Source organism: Salvelinus namaycush, chromosome 27 (genome assembly GCF_016432855.1).
Source record: "Salvelinus namaycush isolate Seneca chromosome 27, SaNama_1.0, whole genome shotgun sequence".
Lineage (NCBI taxonomy): Eukaryota > Metazoa > Chordata > Actinopteri > Salmoniformes > Salmonidae > Salvelinus > Salvelinus namaycush.
In genome coordinates this window covers 28726562-28745330 of record NC_052333.1, presented here as the reverse complement: position 1 = coordinate 28745330, position 18769 = coordinate 28726562, and the positions used below count along the sequence as shown (strand labels likewise).

The 18769-nt window shown below is 43.4% G+C and overlaps 2 protein-coding genes across 2 annotated transcripts; one reads left to right on the top strand and one right to left on the bottom strand.

Moving 5' to 3' along the window:
* Nucleotides 1-259: 259 nt before the first annotated feature.
* Nucleotides 260-15535, bottom strand: LOC120022328 (bcl-2/adenovirus E1B 19 kDa-interacting protein 2-like protein). The gene is made up of 6 exons (XM_038966222.1): nucleotides 15289-15535; nucleotides 14759-14965; nucleotides 14454-14556; nucleotides 14217-14348; nucleotides 652-738; nucleotides 260-362 (listed from the first exon to the last, which is right to left on the bottom strand). Exons 1-6 carry the CDS (start codon nucleotides 15533-15535, stop codon nucleotides 260-262), a joined length of 879 nt encoding a protein of 292 aa, XP_038822150.1.
* On the top strand, nucleotides 12657-16351 carry LOC120022604 (guanine nucleotide-binding protein G(s) subunit alpha-like). Its single transcript, XM_038966576.1, has one exon. It carries the CDS (start codon nucleotides 13032-13034, stop codon nucleotides 13860-13862), a length of 831 nt encoding a protein of 276 aa, XP_038822504.1. The 5' UTR covers nucleotides 12657-13031; the 3' UTR covers nucleotides 13863-16351.
* The last annotated feature ends 2418 nt before the right edge of the window (nucleotides 16352-18769 follow it).

The window sequence follows — 18769 nt, the reverse complement described above, 5'->3', positions numbered from 1 at the left end:
AAGAGTACTGGGAACTCTGGAAAAAACAAGGTCAAATAATGACTTCAGTGATCTTAAGGTCGGAAAGTAGGAGCCGTAGAAAGAGACCTTAGTTCCCGACTTGGAATTCTGAGTTGACCCCTCAAAAATATTTTTTTCCCAGTCGGAGCTACATTTTTTACAAGTTCACAGTTGTCTTAAACGCACTGAGGTCGGAAGTCAGAGATTTCCGAGTTCCCAAGTGTTTTGAACGTGGCGTGAGAGAGTCTGATGGTGTCACTCACTGTCTGACGCAGTCGGGGATCTGCACACGCTCAATAGGGATGTGCTGGGACAGCTCCCGAAGGCTGTCGATAAACTGAAGCTTGCGACTGAATTTGGAGCTGTGAGGATGACGGGATCGGAAGCCATTAGTTTTGTGTGACGGCACAGAGCCTACATGTAAAAAATAAAGATACAGTAGTAGGCCGCATCGTTTAGATGAAATAAATATACAATTAAGATTTGTACTATTACAGTTACAAGATCAGGGCGGCTGCTCAAACAGTGCTATGGCCATTGTTCTATATATGTCCCTTTTGCTTCATGGAGTAACAGGGCCCATTGACTCAACAACAACAACAGCAACCCTGACAGACTAGACTTGGTGTCTCAGGGGATGGTGGCCCTCACCTGATGAAGGGCTTGATGATAGTGATCAGGGCCTTGATGTACCAGGTTGGGTGTATGATGTATAGACCTTTCAGATTCTTCCTCAACCTACGAGAGAAACAGAATCAAGTTTAAGAGTAAAGGTAACAGTTGTTCATTCAATCTGTCAGTATATCTTCTGTAGATTTACACTACCTCTCTCACATCACCATGATTGACGGTTTAAACCTTTCCATAAGACACGTATCTCTACCAAAGGTTACTTTAGTGCCTCCAAAGGTTATTTGGGGCCCAGTCTGTGTGACTCCCCAGACAGGCGCAAACTGTTAAGTAAGTGGTCTACCTCTCTCACTTACAGTACCAGTCAAAAGTTTGGACACACTTACTCATTCCAGGGTTTTTCTTTATTTTGACTATTTTCTAGATTGTAGAAAATACATAAAAACTATGAAATAACACATATGGAATCATGTAGTAACCAAAAAAGTGTTAAACAAATAAAAATATGTTATACTTTAGATTCTTAAAAAATAGCCACCCGTTGCCTTGATGACAGCTTTGCACACTCTTGGCATTCTCAACCAGCTTCATTGGTATACAGAAGATAGCCATATTTGGTAAAAGACCAAGTCCATATTACAGCTCAAATAAGCAAAGATAAACGACAGTCCATTATTACTTTAAGACATCAAGGTCAGTCAATTCGGAAAATTTCAAGAACTTTTAAAGTTTCTTCAAGTGCAGTCGCAAAAACCATCAAGAGCTACTGGAAGGAAGACCCAGAGTTACCTCTTCTGCAGAGGATACGTTCAATAGAGTTAACTGCACCTCAGTTTGCAGCCCAAATAAATGATTCACAGAGTTCAAGTAACAGACACATCTCAACATCAACTGTTCAGAGGAGACTGCGTGAATCAGGCCTTCATGGTCGAATTGCTGCAAAGACTATTAAAGGACACCAATAAGAAGAGACTTGCTTGGCTTGGGCCAAGAAACTCGAGCAATTAAAAATATATATATTTCACCTTTATTTAACCAGGTAGGCTAGTTGAGAACAAGTTCTCATTTGCAACTGCGACCTGGCCAAGATAAAGCATAGCAATTTGACACATATAACAACACAGAGTTACACATGGAATAAACAAAACATACAGTCAATAATACAGTAGGAAAAAAAAGAAAAAAGTCTATATACAGTTAGTGCAAATGAGGTAAGATAAGGGAGTTAAGGCAATAAATAGGCCATGGTGGCGAAGTAATTACAATATAGAAATTAAACACTGGAAGGGTGGATGTGCAGAAGATGAATGTGCAAGTATAGATACTGGGGTGCAAAGAAGCAAGATAAATAAATAAATAAATACAGTATGGGAATGAGGTAGATAGATGGGCTATTTACAGATGGGCTATGTACAGGTGCAGTGATCTGTGAGCTGCTCTGACAGCTGGTGCTTAAAGCTAGTGAGGGAGATATGAGTCTCAAGCTTCAGTGATTTTTGCAGTTAGTTTTAGTCATTGGCAGCAGAGAACTGGAAGGAAAGGCGACCAAAGGAGGAATTGGCTTTGGGGGTGACCAGTGAGATATACCTGCTGGAGCGCGTGCTATGAGTGGGTGCTGCTATGGTGACCAGTGAGCTGAGATAAGGCGGGGCTTTACCTAGCAGAGACGTGTAGATAACCTGTAGCCAGTGGGTTTGGCGACAAGTATGAAGCGAGGGCCAACCAACAAGAGCGTACAGGTCGCAGTGGTGGGTAGTGTATGGGGCTTTGGTGACAAAACGGATGGCACTGTGATAGACTGCATCCAATTTGTTGAGTAGAGTGTTGGAGGCTATTTTATAGATGACATCGCCTAAGTCGAGGATCGGTATGATGGTCAGTTTTACGAGGGTATGTTTGGCAGCATGAGTGAAGGATGCTTTGTTGCGATATAGGAAGCCGATTCTAGATTTAATTTTGGATTGGAGATGCTTAATGTGAGTCTGGAAGGAGAGTTTACAGTCTAACCAGACACCTAGGTATTTGTAGTTGTCCACGTATTCTAAGTCAGAGCCGTCCAGAGTATGCTGGACGGACAGGCAGGTGCGGGCAGTGATCAATTGAATAGCAAGCATTTAGTTTTAATGAACATTAGACCTGTGGAAATCTGTCCTTTGGTCTGATGAGTCCAAAATTGGGAATTTTTGTTCCAACCGTCGTGTCTTTGAGAGACGCAGAGTAGGTGAACGGATGATCTCTGCATGTGTGGTTCCCACCATGAAGCATGGAGGAGGAGGTGTGATGGTGCTTTGCTGGTGACACTGTCGGTGATTTATTTAGCATTCAAGGCACAATTAACCAGCAAGGCTACCACAGCATTCTGCAGCGATACGCCATCCCATCTGGTTTGCGCTTAGTGGGACTATCATTTGTTTTTCAACAGGACAATGACACCAAACACACATTCAGGCTGTGTAAGGGCTATTTGACCAAGAAGGAGAGTGATGGAGTGCTGCATCAGACGACCTGGTCTCCACAATCCCCCGACCTCCACCCAATTGAGATGGTTTGGGATGAGTTGGACCGCAGAGTGAAGGAAAAGCAGCCAACAAGTGCTCCGCATATGTGGGAACTCATTCAAGACTGTTGGAAAAGCATTCCTCATGAAGTTGGTTGAGAGAATGCCAAGAGTGTGCAAAGCTGTCATCAAGGCAAAGGCTGGCTACTTTGAAGAATTTCAAATATAAAATATATTTAGATTTGTTTAACACTTTTTTGGTTACTAAATGATTCCATATGTGTTATTTCATTGTTTTGATGTCTTCACTATTATTCTACAATGTAAACAATAGTAAAAAATAAAGAAAAACCCTAGAATGAGTCGGTGTGTCCAAACTTTTGACTGATACTGTACATGGGCCAAGTCAGACAACAGAAAGTGAGAGGGGAAGTTGGCTAGACACGGTCAGGTGTCAAAACACTAGCTCTATTGGAGAAAACATCACAAAGAACAATGGTGGTTTTCCAGACACAGGTGAGCCCTACTCCTGGACTGAAAAGCATGCTCAATGTAGAACTATTGAAAGAGCTTTTTCATCCACAAACACTTAATCTTGTATGGAAAACCGTCAAATCCTCTCCACTCATCCCCTACCCAGATGGTCATATGCCATCGCAATCTTTGCTCTCTCTCTCCCACTACTCTCTCCTCTTCTATCATATCATCTCTCCCTTTGCTAAATAGTTCTCTGTCTTGTCTCCTGACTCTGCCTGTTCGACCCTACTATCCTCCCTTTCCGCATCCTATGACTCGCATTGTCCTCTTTCCTCTCGGCCGGCTCGGCCCTCCCCTCCTGCCCAGTAGCTGAGTGACTCATTGCGAGTTTACAGAACAGGCCTGTGTGGAGCGAAAATTGAGGAAAACTAAACTTCTGGAGGACCTATCATCCTGTCACGCCCTCCTCTCTACATGCTCTTCCTCTGTTTCCGTTGCTAAAACCACTTTCTATCACTCTACATTTCAGCTTCTGCCTCTAACCCTAGTAAACTATTTTCCACCATCTCCTCCCTCCTTAATCCTCAACCCCCTCCCTCCTCCCCCTCTGCGGACGACTTTGTCAACCACTTTGAAAAGAGTTAACTGGTCCCACTCACACAGAACTACCCTACGCCTTGACCTCTTTCTCCCCTCTCTCTTCAGATGAAATCCTGCGACTAGTGTCCGGCCGCCCGACAACCTGCCCACTCGACCCCATCCCCTCCTCCCTTCTCCAGATCATCTCTGGAGACCTTCTCCCATTCCTCACTCCCCTCATCAACTCACTGGCTTCCCTCATCAATCCCTCTGACTTCAAATGGCCGGAGTCGCTCCACTCCGCAGGAAACCAACACTCAACCCCTATGACGTCAAAAACTACAGACCGGTATCCCTTCTTTCTTTTCTTTCCAAAACACTTGAGCCCGCTGTCTCAGACAAACTCTCTCGCTATCTCTCTCAGAATTATGTTCTTGACCATAACCAGTCAGGCTTCAAGATGGGTCACTCAACCGAGACTGCTCTTCTCTGTGTCATGGTGGCTTTCTGCACTGCCAAAGCTGACTCACTCTCCTCTGTTCTCATCCTTCTAGATCTATCCGCTGTATTCGACATCATGAGCAATCAGATCCTCCTCTCCACCCTCTCAAGGCTGGGTGTCTCAGGCTCTGCATACTCTTGGATTGCATCCTACCTGGAAGGTCGCTCCTCAGCTTGGATATCTCAGCTTGGATGTCGGCCCACCATCTCAAGCTCAACCTCGACAAGACAGAGCTGCTCTTCCTCCAGGGGAAGGCCTGCTCGCTCCATGACCTCTCCATCACGGCTGACAACTCCACAGTGTGACCCTCCCAGAGTGCAAAGAACCTTGGTGTGACCCTGGACAACACCCTGTCGTTCTCTGCAAACATCAAAGCAGTGACCCGCTCCTGCAGGTTCATGTTCTACAACATCCGTAGAGTACGACCCTACCTCACACAGGAAGCTGCACAGGTCCTAATCTATGCACTTGTCATCTCCCGTCTGGACTACTGCAATTTGCTGTTGGTTGGGCTCCCCGCTTGTGCCATTAAACCCCTGCAACTTATCCAGAACGCTGCAGCCTGCCTAGTGTTAAACTTTCCCAAATTCTCCCATCTCGCCCCGCTCCTCTGCACATTCCACTGGCTTCCATTCGAAGCCCGCATTCACTACAAGATCATGTTACTTGTCTATGGAGCAGCAAGAGGAACTGCCCTTCCCTACCTTCAGGTTATGCTCAAACCCTAAACCACAACCCGAGTTCTCCGTTCTGCCATCTTTGGTCTTTTGGCCCTCCCACCCCTATGGGAGGGAAGCTCCTGCTCTGCTCAGCCCAGTCCAAGCTCTTCTCTGTCCTGGCACCCTAACGGTGGAACCAGCTTCCCCCTGATATGTTGTTGTTGTCCCACCTAGCTATCTTAAGATGAATGCAGTAACTGTAAGTCCCTCTGGATAAAGGCATCTGCTAAATGACTAAAATGTAAATGTTCAAAGAAAGAGTCCAAAATCATATCACAAAAAAATGAGTGTCTGAACTATAGGTAACCTCTAGAAATCCCTGCAGGGTTTTTCTTGGATAATTCCTTACACATATTTGTATAAAGGGAAATAGGATATAATCATATAAATATAATAAATAAATATACTAATATACTAATATAATAAATAAAATATAATAATATAAATAATATAAAGGGAAATCAAGTTGAGACATTCATTTCAACAACATACAAGGTCAGTGTGATGGTCTTAGCAGCTTTTTTCCTCCTGCAGTTCACTTGATACCGTTACTGGACCCAAACATTTAGTTACATTATTAGTATTAGACCCAGGTCAAGGTTTACAGCATCAAAGCTTTCTGGAAATATGAGGGATTATGTTAGTAGCCATGCCGTACAAAAGCCTTTGGACACTGTTGTAACCATCCTGAAAAAAATAACACTCTTTCCATTAGGGCACTCAATGTAAAACGTTTTAAAAACGTTTTCCAACGGAAAATGACTATGTGAGTGTTTTTTATTGGACAAGTCCATGTAGTTCATCCTAGTTTCAGTCCATTTTCTTCCGTTTTGTGCCTAATGAACAAAACCCTGGAATCTACTACCTCTTAGCCTGAGAACTGTAGGTTGGCTGTGTGGGAAGTCAGGAGGAAACTCAAAATTATACTTTGGTTTTGATGCCATCCTCTGGCTGAAGGAGTGCCAAAGCAGGCTCTCGTAAACTTGCTAAGGATGCTAAGGCCCAATGTGACACTTTTATTGCCAGCTACTTGCTGTGGGTTACTTTCTATACTATATAAGTACATATGGTTGCTACACTGCACATTCAAACTCTCATACACAATTTTTTTTAAGTACGCATGGTATTATTTGGGAATATTTACTGAAGGTTTAACTTTATTTTACTGTCTGCTGTTTTAAGGCGTTTATTTATTAAAAGTACTGGTACTGGTATAAAAGTAGCCTCCTGGTATAACTTTGTGATATAGTTAAATAGTAATTACTTAGCAATTACCTAATGAGGTGCAGACTTGTATTAGATCAAGACAAGTCACAAATGTGATGGCTTGAGACTCGTCTTGGTAGCTTCTATTCTGTTTCACTACACGAGAGCGCAACGGTGGTGGACACGCCATGGTTTTTCTTAATTTTTACTATTTTATACATTGTAGAATAATAGTGAAGACATCAAAATTATGAAATAACAAATATGGAATCATGTAGTAACCAAAAAAGTGTTTAAAAAATCTAAATATATTTTAGATTCTTCAAAGTAGCCAACCAAATCCAAATCCAATCCAAATCAAACTCTATTTCTCACATGTGCCGAATACAACAGGTGTAGACCTTACCGTGAAATGCTTACTTACAAGCCCTTAACCAACAATGCAGTTCAAGAAAGAGTTAAGAAAATATTTACCAAATAAACAAAAGTAAAAAATTATAAAAAGTAACACAATAAAAGAACAATAACGAGGCGATATACAGGGGGTACCAGTACTGAGTCAATGTGCAGGGGTACAGGTTAGTTGAGGTAATTTGTACATGTAGGTAGAGGTAAAGTGACTATGCATAGATAATAAACAGTGAGTAGCAGCAGTGTAAAAACAAATGGGGGGGATGGGGGTGAAGCAGAGAGAACAGTCTATGACTTGGGTAACTAGAGTCTTTTACAATTTTTGGGACTTTCCTCTGACACCGCCTAGTATATAGGTCCTGGATGGCAGGAAGCTTGACCCCAGTGATGTACTGGGCCGTACGCACTACCCTCTGTAGCGCCTTACGGTCAGATGCCGAGCAGTTGCCATACCAGGCGGTGATGCAACCGGTCAGGATGCTCTCGATGGTACAGCTGTAGAACTTTTTGAGGATCTGGGGACCCATGCCAAATCTTTTCAGTCTCGAGGGGGTAAAGGTGTTGTCGTGCACTCTTCACAACTGTCTTGGTGTGTTTGGACCATGATAGTTCGTTGGTGATGTGGACACCAAGGAACTTGAAACTCTCGACCCGCTCCACTATAGCCCCGTCAATGTTGATGGGGGCCTGTTCGGCCCTTCTTTTCCTATAGTCCATGATAAGCCCCTTTGTCTTGCTCACATTCAGGGATAGGTTGTTGTCCTGGCACCACACTACCAGGTCTCTGACCACCTCCCTATAGGCTGTCTCATCGTTGTCGGTAATCAGGCCTACCACTGTTGTGTCATCAGCAAACTTAATGATGATGTTGGAGTCACATTTTCTTGTTTGCTTATGGCCTTATATAGCTGGTTGAGTGCGGTCTTAGTGCCAGCATCGGTTTGTGGTGGTAAATAGACGGCTACGAATAATATAGATGTCACACCCTGATCTGTTTCACCTGTCCTTGTGATTGTCTCCACCTCCTCCAGGTGTCGCTTATTTTCCCCAGTGTGTTTATTCCTGTGTTTCCTGTCTCTCTGTGCCAGTTCATCTTGTATGTTTGTCAAGTCAACCAGCGTGTTTTTTCACGTACACCCTTTTCACTTCTTTGCTAGTCCTCCCAGTTTTGACCCTTGCCTGTTTTCTGGACTCCATTCCCGCCTGCCTGCCCTGACCTCGAGCCTGCCTGCCCTTCGGTACCTACTGGACTCTGAACTGGTTTTGACCTTTTGCCTGTACATGACCATTGTGTCTGCATCTGGGTCTTGCCTTGTGCCCTTATAACAGATGAGAACTCTCTTGGTAGATAGTGTGGTCTACAGCTTTTCATAAAGCGTGAAATACCTCAAGACTTCTTTAATATTAGACATCATGCACCAGCTGTTATTGACAAAAAAACACACACCCCCGGCCCTCGTCTTACCAGACGTAGCTTCTCTGTCCTGCCGGTGCATGGAAAATCCCACCAGCTCTATATTATCCGTGTTGTCGTTCAGCCAGGACTCGGTGAAACGTAAAATATTACAGTTTTTAATGTCCCGTTGGTAGGATACTCTTGATCGTATATTATCCATTTTGTTTTCCAATGATTGCACGTTGGCCAATACAATGGAGGGTAGTGGGGGTTTACTCACTCACCTACGAATTCTCAGAAGGCAGCCTGACCTCCTCTCCCTTTTCCTCCGTCTTTTCTTCATGCAAATGACGGGATTTGGGCCCATTCCCGAGAAAGCAGTATATTCTTCCCGTCGGAATCATTAAATAATTTTTTTGGTCCAGTTCGAGGTGAGTAATCGCTGTTCTGATGTCCAGAGGTTATTTTCGGTCGTAAGAGACGGTAGCAGCAACATTATGTACTAAATAAGTTAAAAAACAAGTTACAAACAACGCAAAAAAACAGGCGTCATTGTTCCCTGTCTGTGCATTGTTCGTGTTTCTTGTTTTGTATTATGTTTCGTTCATTATTCACTCCCTGAATTTGCATCCCAACTCCCAGCGCACACGTTATAGAATGACGCCTCATCAAAGCGAAGCATCAGGGAGTTTTTTTTGTTTGTTTTGGAGGTGATGTCGGGTCTGGGTGTCAGAACCGAAGCTACCTGGGAGGCCTCAGCCGGTTTGTCGGATTCCCATGCCTCGGCGGGTTCAATGGGTTCCCCTGCCTCAGCGGGATCGATGGGCTTCCATGCCTCAGCTGGCTCGACAGGCTTCCATGCTTCAGCTGGCTCGACAGGCTGCCATGCCTCTGCGGATTCGATCGGCTCCCATGCCTCAGCTGGCTCGATAGGTTCCCATGCCTCAGCTGAGTGAACAGGTTCCCGTGCCTCGACAGAGGCAACCGGGGAGGTCTTAGCCGGCTCATCAGGCTCTCACGCCTCAGCCGGTTCGTCAGGGTTCTTCACCTCAGTGGAGGCGACCGGTCCGCTCCTGATCCCTGCGATCGTCCCTGTGGTTGGTGTCCTGCGGCTGGAGCCACACGCCGGGGAGGAGGTACTGTCACATATGTTCTCTCTCCGGCGCTCTTGGTCGCCATGCTCCCGCGCCTCAGCCGGATCGACAGGTTCCCGTGCCATAGCAGAGGTGACCGGTCCGCTCCTGATCCCCGGGATCGCCATTTTGGTCGGCGTCCTACGGCTGGAGCCGCGCGTCGGGGAGGGGGTACTGTCATGTGTGCGCCTCTCCGACCTCTAGGTCACCAGGCTGCTCGTAATAGCGCACCAGGCTGCTCGTATGCACATCTGCGCATAATGACACTCACCTGGACTCCATCACCTCTTTGATTATCTGCCCTATATATGTCACTCCCTTTGGTTCCTTCCCCAGGCGTCATTGTTTCTGTTTCAGTTTCCTGTCTGTGCGTTGTTCGTGTTTCTTGTTTTGTATTATGTTTCGTTCATTCATTAAATGATTCACTCCCTGAACTTGCTTCCCGACTCCCAGTGCACACGTTATACACAATAGCACAGTTGGTTAGGAGTCCGTAAAACGGCAGCCATCCCCTCCGGTGCCATTCTCTCCCTTTGCCTTGATGACAGTTTTGCACACTCTTGGTATGCTCTCAACCAGCTTCATGAGGTAGTCACCTGGAATGCATTTCAATTAACAGGTGTGCCTTGTTAAAAGTTAATTTGTGGAATTTTTTTTCCTTCTTAATGCGTTTCAGCCAATCAGTTGTGTTGTGACAAGGTAGGTATACATAAGGTAGCCCTATTGGGTAAAAGACCAAGTCCATATTATGGCAAGAACAGCAAAGAAAAACGACAGTCCATCTTTACTTTAAGACATGAAGGTCAGTCAATTCGGAACATTTCAAGAACTTTTAAAATTTCTTCAAGTGCAGTCACCAAAACCATCAAGCGCTATGATGAAACTGGCTCTCATGAGGACCGCCACAGGAAAAGAAGACCCAGAGTTTACTCCGCTACAGAGGATGAGTTCATTAGAGTTGCCAGCTTCAGAAATTGCAGCCCAAATAAATGCTTCACATAGTTCAAGTAACAGACACATCTCAACATCAACTGTTCAGAGGAGACTGCGTGAATCACCAATAAGAAAAAGAGACTTGTTAGGGCCAAGAAACACGAGCAATGGGCATTAGACCGGTGGAAATCTGTCCTTTGGTCTGATGACTCCAAATTTGAGATTTTTGGTTCCAACCGCTGTATCTTTGTGAGATGCAGGGTAGGTGAACGGATGATCTCTGCATGTGTAGTTCCCACCATGAAGCATTGAAGAGGAGGTGTGATGGTGTGGGGGTGCTTTGCTGCTGACACTGTCTGTGATTTATTTTGAATTCAAAGCACACTTAACCAGCAAGGCTACCACAGCATTCTGCAGCGATTCGCCATCCCATCTGGTTTGCGCTTAGTGGGACTATCATTTGTTTTTCAACAGGACAATGACCCAAAACACACCTCCAGGCTGTGTAAGGGCTATTTGGACCGCAGAGGGAAGAAAAATCAGCCAACAAGTGCTCAGCATATGTGGGAACTCCTTCAAGGCTGATGGAAAAGCATTCCTTATGAAGCTGGTTGAGAGAATGCCAAGAGTGTGCAAAGCTGTCATCAAGGCAAAGGGTGGCTTCTTTGAAGAATATCAAATATTTGTTTAACAGTTTTTTGGTTAGTACATGATGCTATTTCATAGTTTTGATGTCTTCACAATTATTCTACAATGTAAAAAATATAAAGAAAAGCCCTTGAATGAGTAGGTGTGTCCAAACTTTTGACTGGTACTGTAGTTAAATAGTTACATAGTAATTACCTAATGAAGTGCAGACTTGAGTTAGATCAGGATCAGTCACAAATTTGATGGCTTGAGACTCGTCTTGGTAGCTTCAATTCTGTTTCACTACACGAGAGCGCAACAGTGGTGGATCAGGCTATCAACTACTAACCTGGCTGACCCGATCCATGTGACTCACAGCACAGGGAGAGCTGTGACCACACTGGCCTGGATAGGAGGCCATTTGTTAATGCAATATTCGCTCAGAAATTGTGCAATGGATTTCATTATTTTTTATTTTATAAAAAAAAAATCTCAGGGGTTGAGAGCTCTCGTTGTTTAGATTTCAAAATCCAAACATTGTAATGGAAGGGGGCTGTATGTGGCTGTGCCTGTGGGTGTTTGAGTGAGGACACAGAGGAGGGCCAAGCAGTAAAAGCACAGCCCCCTCCATTATCAACGCCTTGTGCCAACAACATCAAAGAGCCATTCGCGACTCTGAAGTCAGGAGGACTTCAAGAATTAGGCGTTAGCCAGACTAATTAACAACTAGGCTGATTTGACTTTGAGTAGGGACACTACTATATCATTAATAAAACAAATTGCCCAGCTGAATAAAATGAAATATGATGTTATATAATGATGTTGAAGTACTTTGCCCTGGTGACACGAAGGTCCTCCAATGGCACTGTTGTTGTATACTCAGGACTGTGCAAATTCTGGGAAATACTCAGAAAGACCCAGACAGGAAGGGTCCGAGGCTTCACGACAGACCCTGGTTCGATCTCGAGCTGTAATACAACCGGCTGTGATTGGAAGTCCCATAGGGCGGTACACAATTGACCCAGCATCGTACGGGTTAGGGGAGGGTTTGGCAGGGGAAGGCCATCATTGTAAAATAAGAATTTGTTCTTAACTGACTTGCCTAGTGAAATAAAAAATATATAAAAAAGAATGGACCATAGAATACTACAAATCAACAGGTTTAAGGTGGAGTGTTTGCCCTCATTTGTGTACAGCCAGTCAGAGCAAGTTGGACATTAATTAAGCACCACACCCTGGGTCTATTCATATTCAATACAATAATTCTGCTTCTACACAAACTCCTAACACAAACAACACGTTACCACAAGCAGAGTCATATTTCACCAGATGCTGAGTAGGGGAAATTACAAGGTTGGGAAATAAAGGATATAAATCTACAATTTGCGCAATGCTACAAAGCAAGACATTCGAATCAGGGAGGAGCTTCGTGTAATGATCGCATGCCCCCATTTTAGTGGAATTGTGTAAATATTGTTTCAGAAGTTTACTTTTTAATTATCTTTCTTCCACTGGCTTTACTATCGTTGTGGTGAAGGGAAGAGCATCTAGCCATGGCTGCGCTTTGACAGAACTGCAAAGTTTTGAATTCTGAGCTACTCGTGAAAATCGATCGGTTCTAGAAAATACTGCTAAAGTTCAGTGTGGCTCCACAGTAAGACATCATGGGAATCTCGATTCGAAAACTCATTGCCTGCATTTAGACTTATTGCTGAATATTTACATTTACATTACACTTGAGGACTTCATTGCGGATTCACAGTGAAAACGTTCTAGGAATCAACCTTCAGAGTGGCAGAGGATGCTTTCTGTGTCAGACCCAGAGTGACATTTTACGGGAGGAAGGGGTCTGTTGTAACACTGTCATTTTCTTAATTTCTGTATTTTTTCTTAGGCAAGCCTAGGAATCTGGTATTATTTAATGAATATGGGTTGTCTGTGCAGTAAAGACCAACGTATTGAGAAGGCACGTAAAGAATCAAACAAAATGATTAATAAACAGCTGCAAGAAGACAAGCATAATAACCAAATAACTTGCCCGCGCCAGTTGCTACTGTTAGGAGCTGATGAATCTGGGCAACGCACGATAGTAAATCAGATGCGCTGTTTACATGTGGAACGCACTGCACAGGAGAAAATACATTACATACAAAACAACAGTAAAAAGGCTTCAGGGGTGTCCGAGACATTTTTCGAGGTGGATGGTATCCATTTTCATGTATCTAATGTTAGAGGTCAGAGGTACGAAAGCAGAAAGTGGATGCGGTGTTTTGCTGACGTGTGGGATGTTATTTTTGTGGTGGACAGCAGCAGCTATGACATGGTGATGCAGGAAGACAGCCAGACCAACGGGCTGCAGGAGGCACTAAACCTCTTCAAGATCATCTGGAACAACAGGTGGCTAAGGACCCTTCCTGTCTGGGTCTTACTGAACAAACAGGACCTCCTAGCAGAGAAGATTTTGGAGGGAAAATCAAAAATGGAAGAGTATTTCCCAGAATTTGCACACTACACTATGCCGGAATTTTCAACACCAGTACCAGGGGAGGACCTTCGTGTCACCAGGGCAAAGTACTTCATACATGATGAGTTTCTGAAGATCAGTGCAGCAGGCCAACTAGACGAAAGGGACTGTCATCTGGTTTTCACCTGTGCAGTTGACACGGAAAACATCCGGCTCTTCTTCCGTGTCTTGACAGATAGCCAGCTTGGTAGATTTTCGACACTGAGACACTTATTTTTCACCGACTGAGACAAATTTCAATGATTTGATTACTTGAGACTTAATTACTTTGCATAAAATAAAATAACTTGAAATTTGACTTTGGCAGTGTTCCAGGCCAACTACATTGCAGTTGCCAGATCTCACAATGCCTGAATAGGTGTTGAACATATCCACTAACCACATCATATAATATAGCACTCTGACTGCAATGTTGATGACTGCAATTTATTAGACCTGGAACGTGGCCTACGACTTGTAGACTCCGCTGACATGAGATACTGTTGAGTTAAAATATGTTTGTACTGTTTTGTTACTCACTGTGGCATATAGTCTTCTGAAATAGGACCGCAAACCAAGCCAATTTGAGTAAACAGAACTAACCTTCTGTCAACGGTGGTGTAACACTCTCTGAGCCAGCCAATGGTGGGGAGCTTGTCACGCTGGGCCATGGCACACAGGTACACAATGACGTAGTTCTCCGCAACCATCAGGTCCAACGTTCCCACAACGTACCTGCAATGTTTAGTGGTGCTGTGGTTAGGAATGTCGACCTGAAGAGTGGCCAATTCAGATAGTGTTTTACTAAGACTGTGGCTTCTCATCAATTAGCTCTCAGACCTGAACAGGTTGTCCATGACATGCTGGTAGTTCTCCATGTTGTTTTCAGGGAGATAGCAGGAAGAGAACACAATGATGTCATTAGACCCTTCTCCATAGTAACCTAGAAGGAAAACAATATTTGGATGAGGCAAAAATGAACATGCAAAAAATAAGTGAAGATGCTCGTTCTGTCATCCGAGTTGATCTCACAACAAACGGTCACATTATCCGAATTCCATGAGCCTGAGAAAAGCTCACATTCTTGCATAATGTCAGTTAGGTAAGTGCGACAGATTAAGTGAGTGCTGGGATTCTGGACTCACCCCCATGTGACAAGACTCGAAGGAAAGGATCCAGTACACTCATGTTGACCAGACTCTCCTGAAGCGGATCTCCTGTGCGGAACCGGCGCCACCTAGTGCCCTGGCTGTCCACTTGGTCTTGGTCAAGAGAGCCCACTCCCATCTGCTCTGGTACTGACTCACGGGCCTTATGGAAACATGATGCCACTCCCAGACGAAGCAGGTCATCTGTGAATGGGAATAATGTTTCAATGGTCAATTTCCCATACCGTACTGTAGATAACAAAATGTATAGACGGAGAGTGGTTGTGTACTGTCTATAATATGTTATATCTATGGGGTCAAGATCATCTAATGCAAAGTATATATAAAGGGAATAGCTATATTGTTAATTTCCCAAAATAGCCTATTTGTGTCTATCCCATGGGAAAAATATAATCCAAGTGAAAGTTGTTCAATAAGTTCATTGGCCTGTCTTGGACCTGTGAGTGAAGAAACGGACCAAAGATAAAGGCTGTTAGTCTGTCCTGTCCACTGCACCCAGTTCTCACCCTCCAAATCCATGTTGTGCACTGGAAAATGGAGGGACTCGCTGTCCGAGGGCGTTTCCATGGCATCCAAGTCGATGTCCAGCCCCAAATCGTCATCATCAGGGGAGGGAGAGAGGGCAGCTGTGGCATAGTCGTCGGACACCGCCGAGTCACTGCGATCCAGCGTCAGACTTAGGGCGGGGGCCACCAGGCGCTTCTTCCTGGGTCGGGGCCCTGTCAGAGCCAGGCTGCTGGGCGGGGCTACCATGACATTTAATCATCATGATTTGCATTTATATGGAGCTTTATAACAGTGACTGTGATGTTACAACATTGCCATTTTGAATTGAAGTGTTACCTGGCCTGTCATCAGCAGCTAATGTGGGGTTCCCCGAGACTGCATCTGTGCCATGAACATTCCTGGGAGGTGACCTACAATGTTTAGAGAGGTCAACAATTACATTTCTATGGAATTTTTATTAGATATAGGTGTTTCATTGTGAAAAAACACTTGTTTGGATATTTGGTATGTTGATAATATAAGAAAAACAATTCAGTCTGATGACCATGACCTCTGACCTGGGAATGTAAATGTCCTCCTCCTCCTTCTCCATTTCTTGCTCTTCCTCTCTTGGCTCCATGTTGTTGCTGTGCAGGTTTTCAGTGCCAAGTTTCCTGATAGATGTTGTCAGAGTAACAGCAAACCTTTTGGCCCGGAGAAATTAAAAATCCAAACTGCTATTACAGCTCAGGAGCAACTTTAGCTGTAACTTCATATTTTTATTTGAGGAGAATAAAGGGTGTAAAAAGAAATTATGATGAATGTCATGGACATACGGTAACAAGTTAAAAAAATAAACACTAACACCAACAGGTTCATGTCTGATCAGTTCTGCCAAATTATCGGATAATGAGGGATTTGTTCCTATGCTGGCCTCTAGTGGAAAACGCACAGTGTTCATTTGTATTGAGTGCAATATAGGTAGTACGGTATATAAGCCAAGGCTGTCAACAACCACTGTCTGTCACCATTTTGTACTTTCTTTTTCAAAGCTTGTATTATAATGAAAATGTAGAATCACTTGTAGAATGTAAGACCCTTTCACCAGTGAGAACACATTAAATTGCACCAATATCATCAAGTTTGTCTTGGTTAGATTCATGTGAATAAGTGGTAAACAAAACTTGAGACAGGAATGCATGTGCACAGATACAACACAAAGCAACAAACGTGTAACATTACCTTGTTGATGGTATTTGGTTGACAGGCCGACAAACTTTTCAATGCCTTTGTAAAAGTACAGTAACTGTACAATGAGTAGCCTTTGAGTGAAAGAGGTAAACGTTATGGATTTGCTGAACTCATGACGAAGCCTCAATTGCACTGACACAATTGCCACACCTGAGAGTCAAGGTGTGGTGTATTTATTGCCAGTGCAAGCCCATCCCTGTAACCAAGGCAACAGGAATGAACTGCACAAGCTCCGCTTTAGGGTGAAAACATGCATGTACATGCATGCTTGTTCAGAATTCATGCAATGTAAGGCTATTGGGCTGTATGACATCACAGAGAATCAAACAAAAGAGTCAGCACTGAAACCAGTGATACATGATTGAGGATTTTTTTCAATGTTATTTATAGTACAAAACACATACAAACATCCTAATACCTATTCTGAATCCAAAATGTATGGCCTACTGTAGATTTGAAAGGTCCATAGAAATTTGACCTAAGAGATTTTGTACCCAAAGATGTTTTGTGCACCTGGTACTTCCTTGGCTATCTACACATTATTTGCTGGCTCAGCATTGCACCATGAGTACTTATCTTGTAATTTTGAGTAGTTACATGTTTCTAGTAATCACACCCCTCTTCAACATTTCCTCATTCAGTCACCACAAACTGCCTATGTATCTTAAATATGTTTAGAAACGAGAGAAATTGCCAAGCATTCATATACTGATAAACATAGGGGTTGACCTTTGGAGTTGACAAAGCCCGTTTGATAGCTTAGATCTTTGCTTTCCATCTGCAATGTGTGATACAGAGCCTTCAGAAAGTATTCACACCCCTTGACTTATTCAACATTTTGTAGTGTTACAGCCTGAATTCAAAATGGATTACATTGATTTGGTTTCTCACCCTTCTACACACAATACACCATAATGGCAAAGTGAAAACATGTTTTTAGACATTTTTGCAAATGTATTGAAAATAAGTATTCACACCCCTGAGTCAATACGTTGTAGAGGAAGGCACGTTTGGCAGTGATTACAGCTGTGAGTCTTTCTGTGTAAGTCTTTAAGAGCTTTCCACACCTGGATTGTACAACATTTGCCCATTATAAAAGATTCTTCAAGCTCTGTCAAATTGGTTGTTGATCATTGCTGGACAACCATTTTCAGGTCTTGCCATAGATTTTCAAGTATATTTAAGTCAAAACTGTAACTGTGCCACTCAGGAACATACAAAGTCTTCTTGGTATGCAACTCCAGTGTAGATGTGGCCTTGTGTTTTAGGTTATTGTCCTGCTGAAAGGTGAATTCATCTACCAGTGTCTGGTGGAAAGCAGACTGAACCAGGTTTTCCTCTAGGGTTTTGCCTGTGCTTACCTCCATTCCGTTTCTTTTATATACTGAGCGGTTGGCCTCATGGTGAAACTCCTGAACGGTTTCCTTCCTCTCCGACAATGGAGTGAGGAAGGACGTCTGTATTTTTGTAGTGACTGGGTGTATTGATACACCATCCAAAGTGTAATTAATAACTGCACCATGCATAAAGGGATATTCAATGTCTACCAATAGGTGCCCTTCTTTGTGAGGCATTGGAAAAACTCTGGTCTTTGTGGTTGAATCTGTGTTTGAAATTCACTGCTCGACTGGGGGACCTTACAGATAATTGTATGTGTGGGGTACAGAGATGAGGTAGACATCATGTTAAACACTATTATTGCACACTGAGTCAATGCAACTTATTATGTGACTTGTTAAGCACATTTTTACTCCTGAACTTATTTAGGCTTGCCATAACAAAGAGGTTGAATAATTTCAGCGTTGAATTTATAATTAATTTGTAAAAGATTCAAAAAACAAAATTCCACTTTGACATTATGGGGTATTGTGTGTAGGCCAGTGACAAGAAATCTCAATTTAATCCATTTTAAATTCAGACTTTAACACAATAAAATGTAGAAGAAAATCAGGTGGTGTGATGAATACTTTCTGAAGGCATGAACACAATAACATGTTGAGACATGACCAGGAATGGGTGGATGCACACACACACACACACAGCATATGGTGGGAAAATGGTGAGAACACACCCTAAGAGAAATTAGACACTGCTGACTGGTGGAGTTCGAGATAGTTAGTGATAGGCACTAAATATTCCAATAGTGCCTTGTAGAAATGTTAGCTTTAGGTTATGATTTTGAATCAGATCAATCACCCAGAATCAGTTAGAAGCCTGAATAAAACCTGATGACAACACAAACTCTTAAAA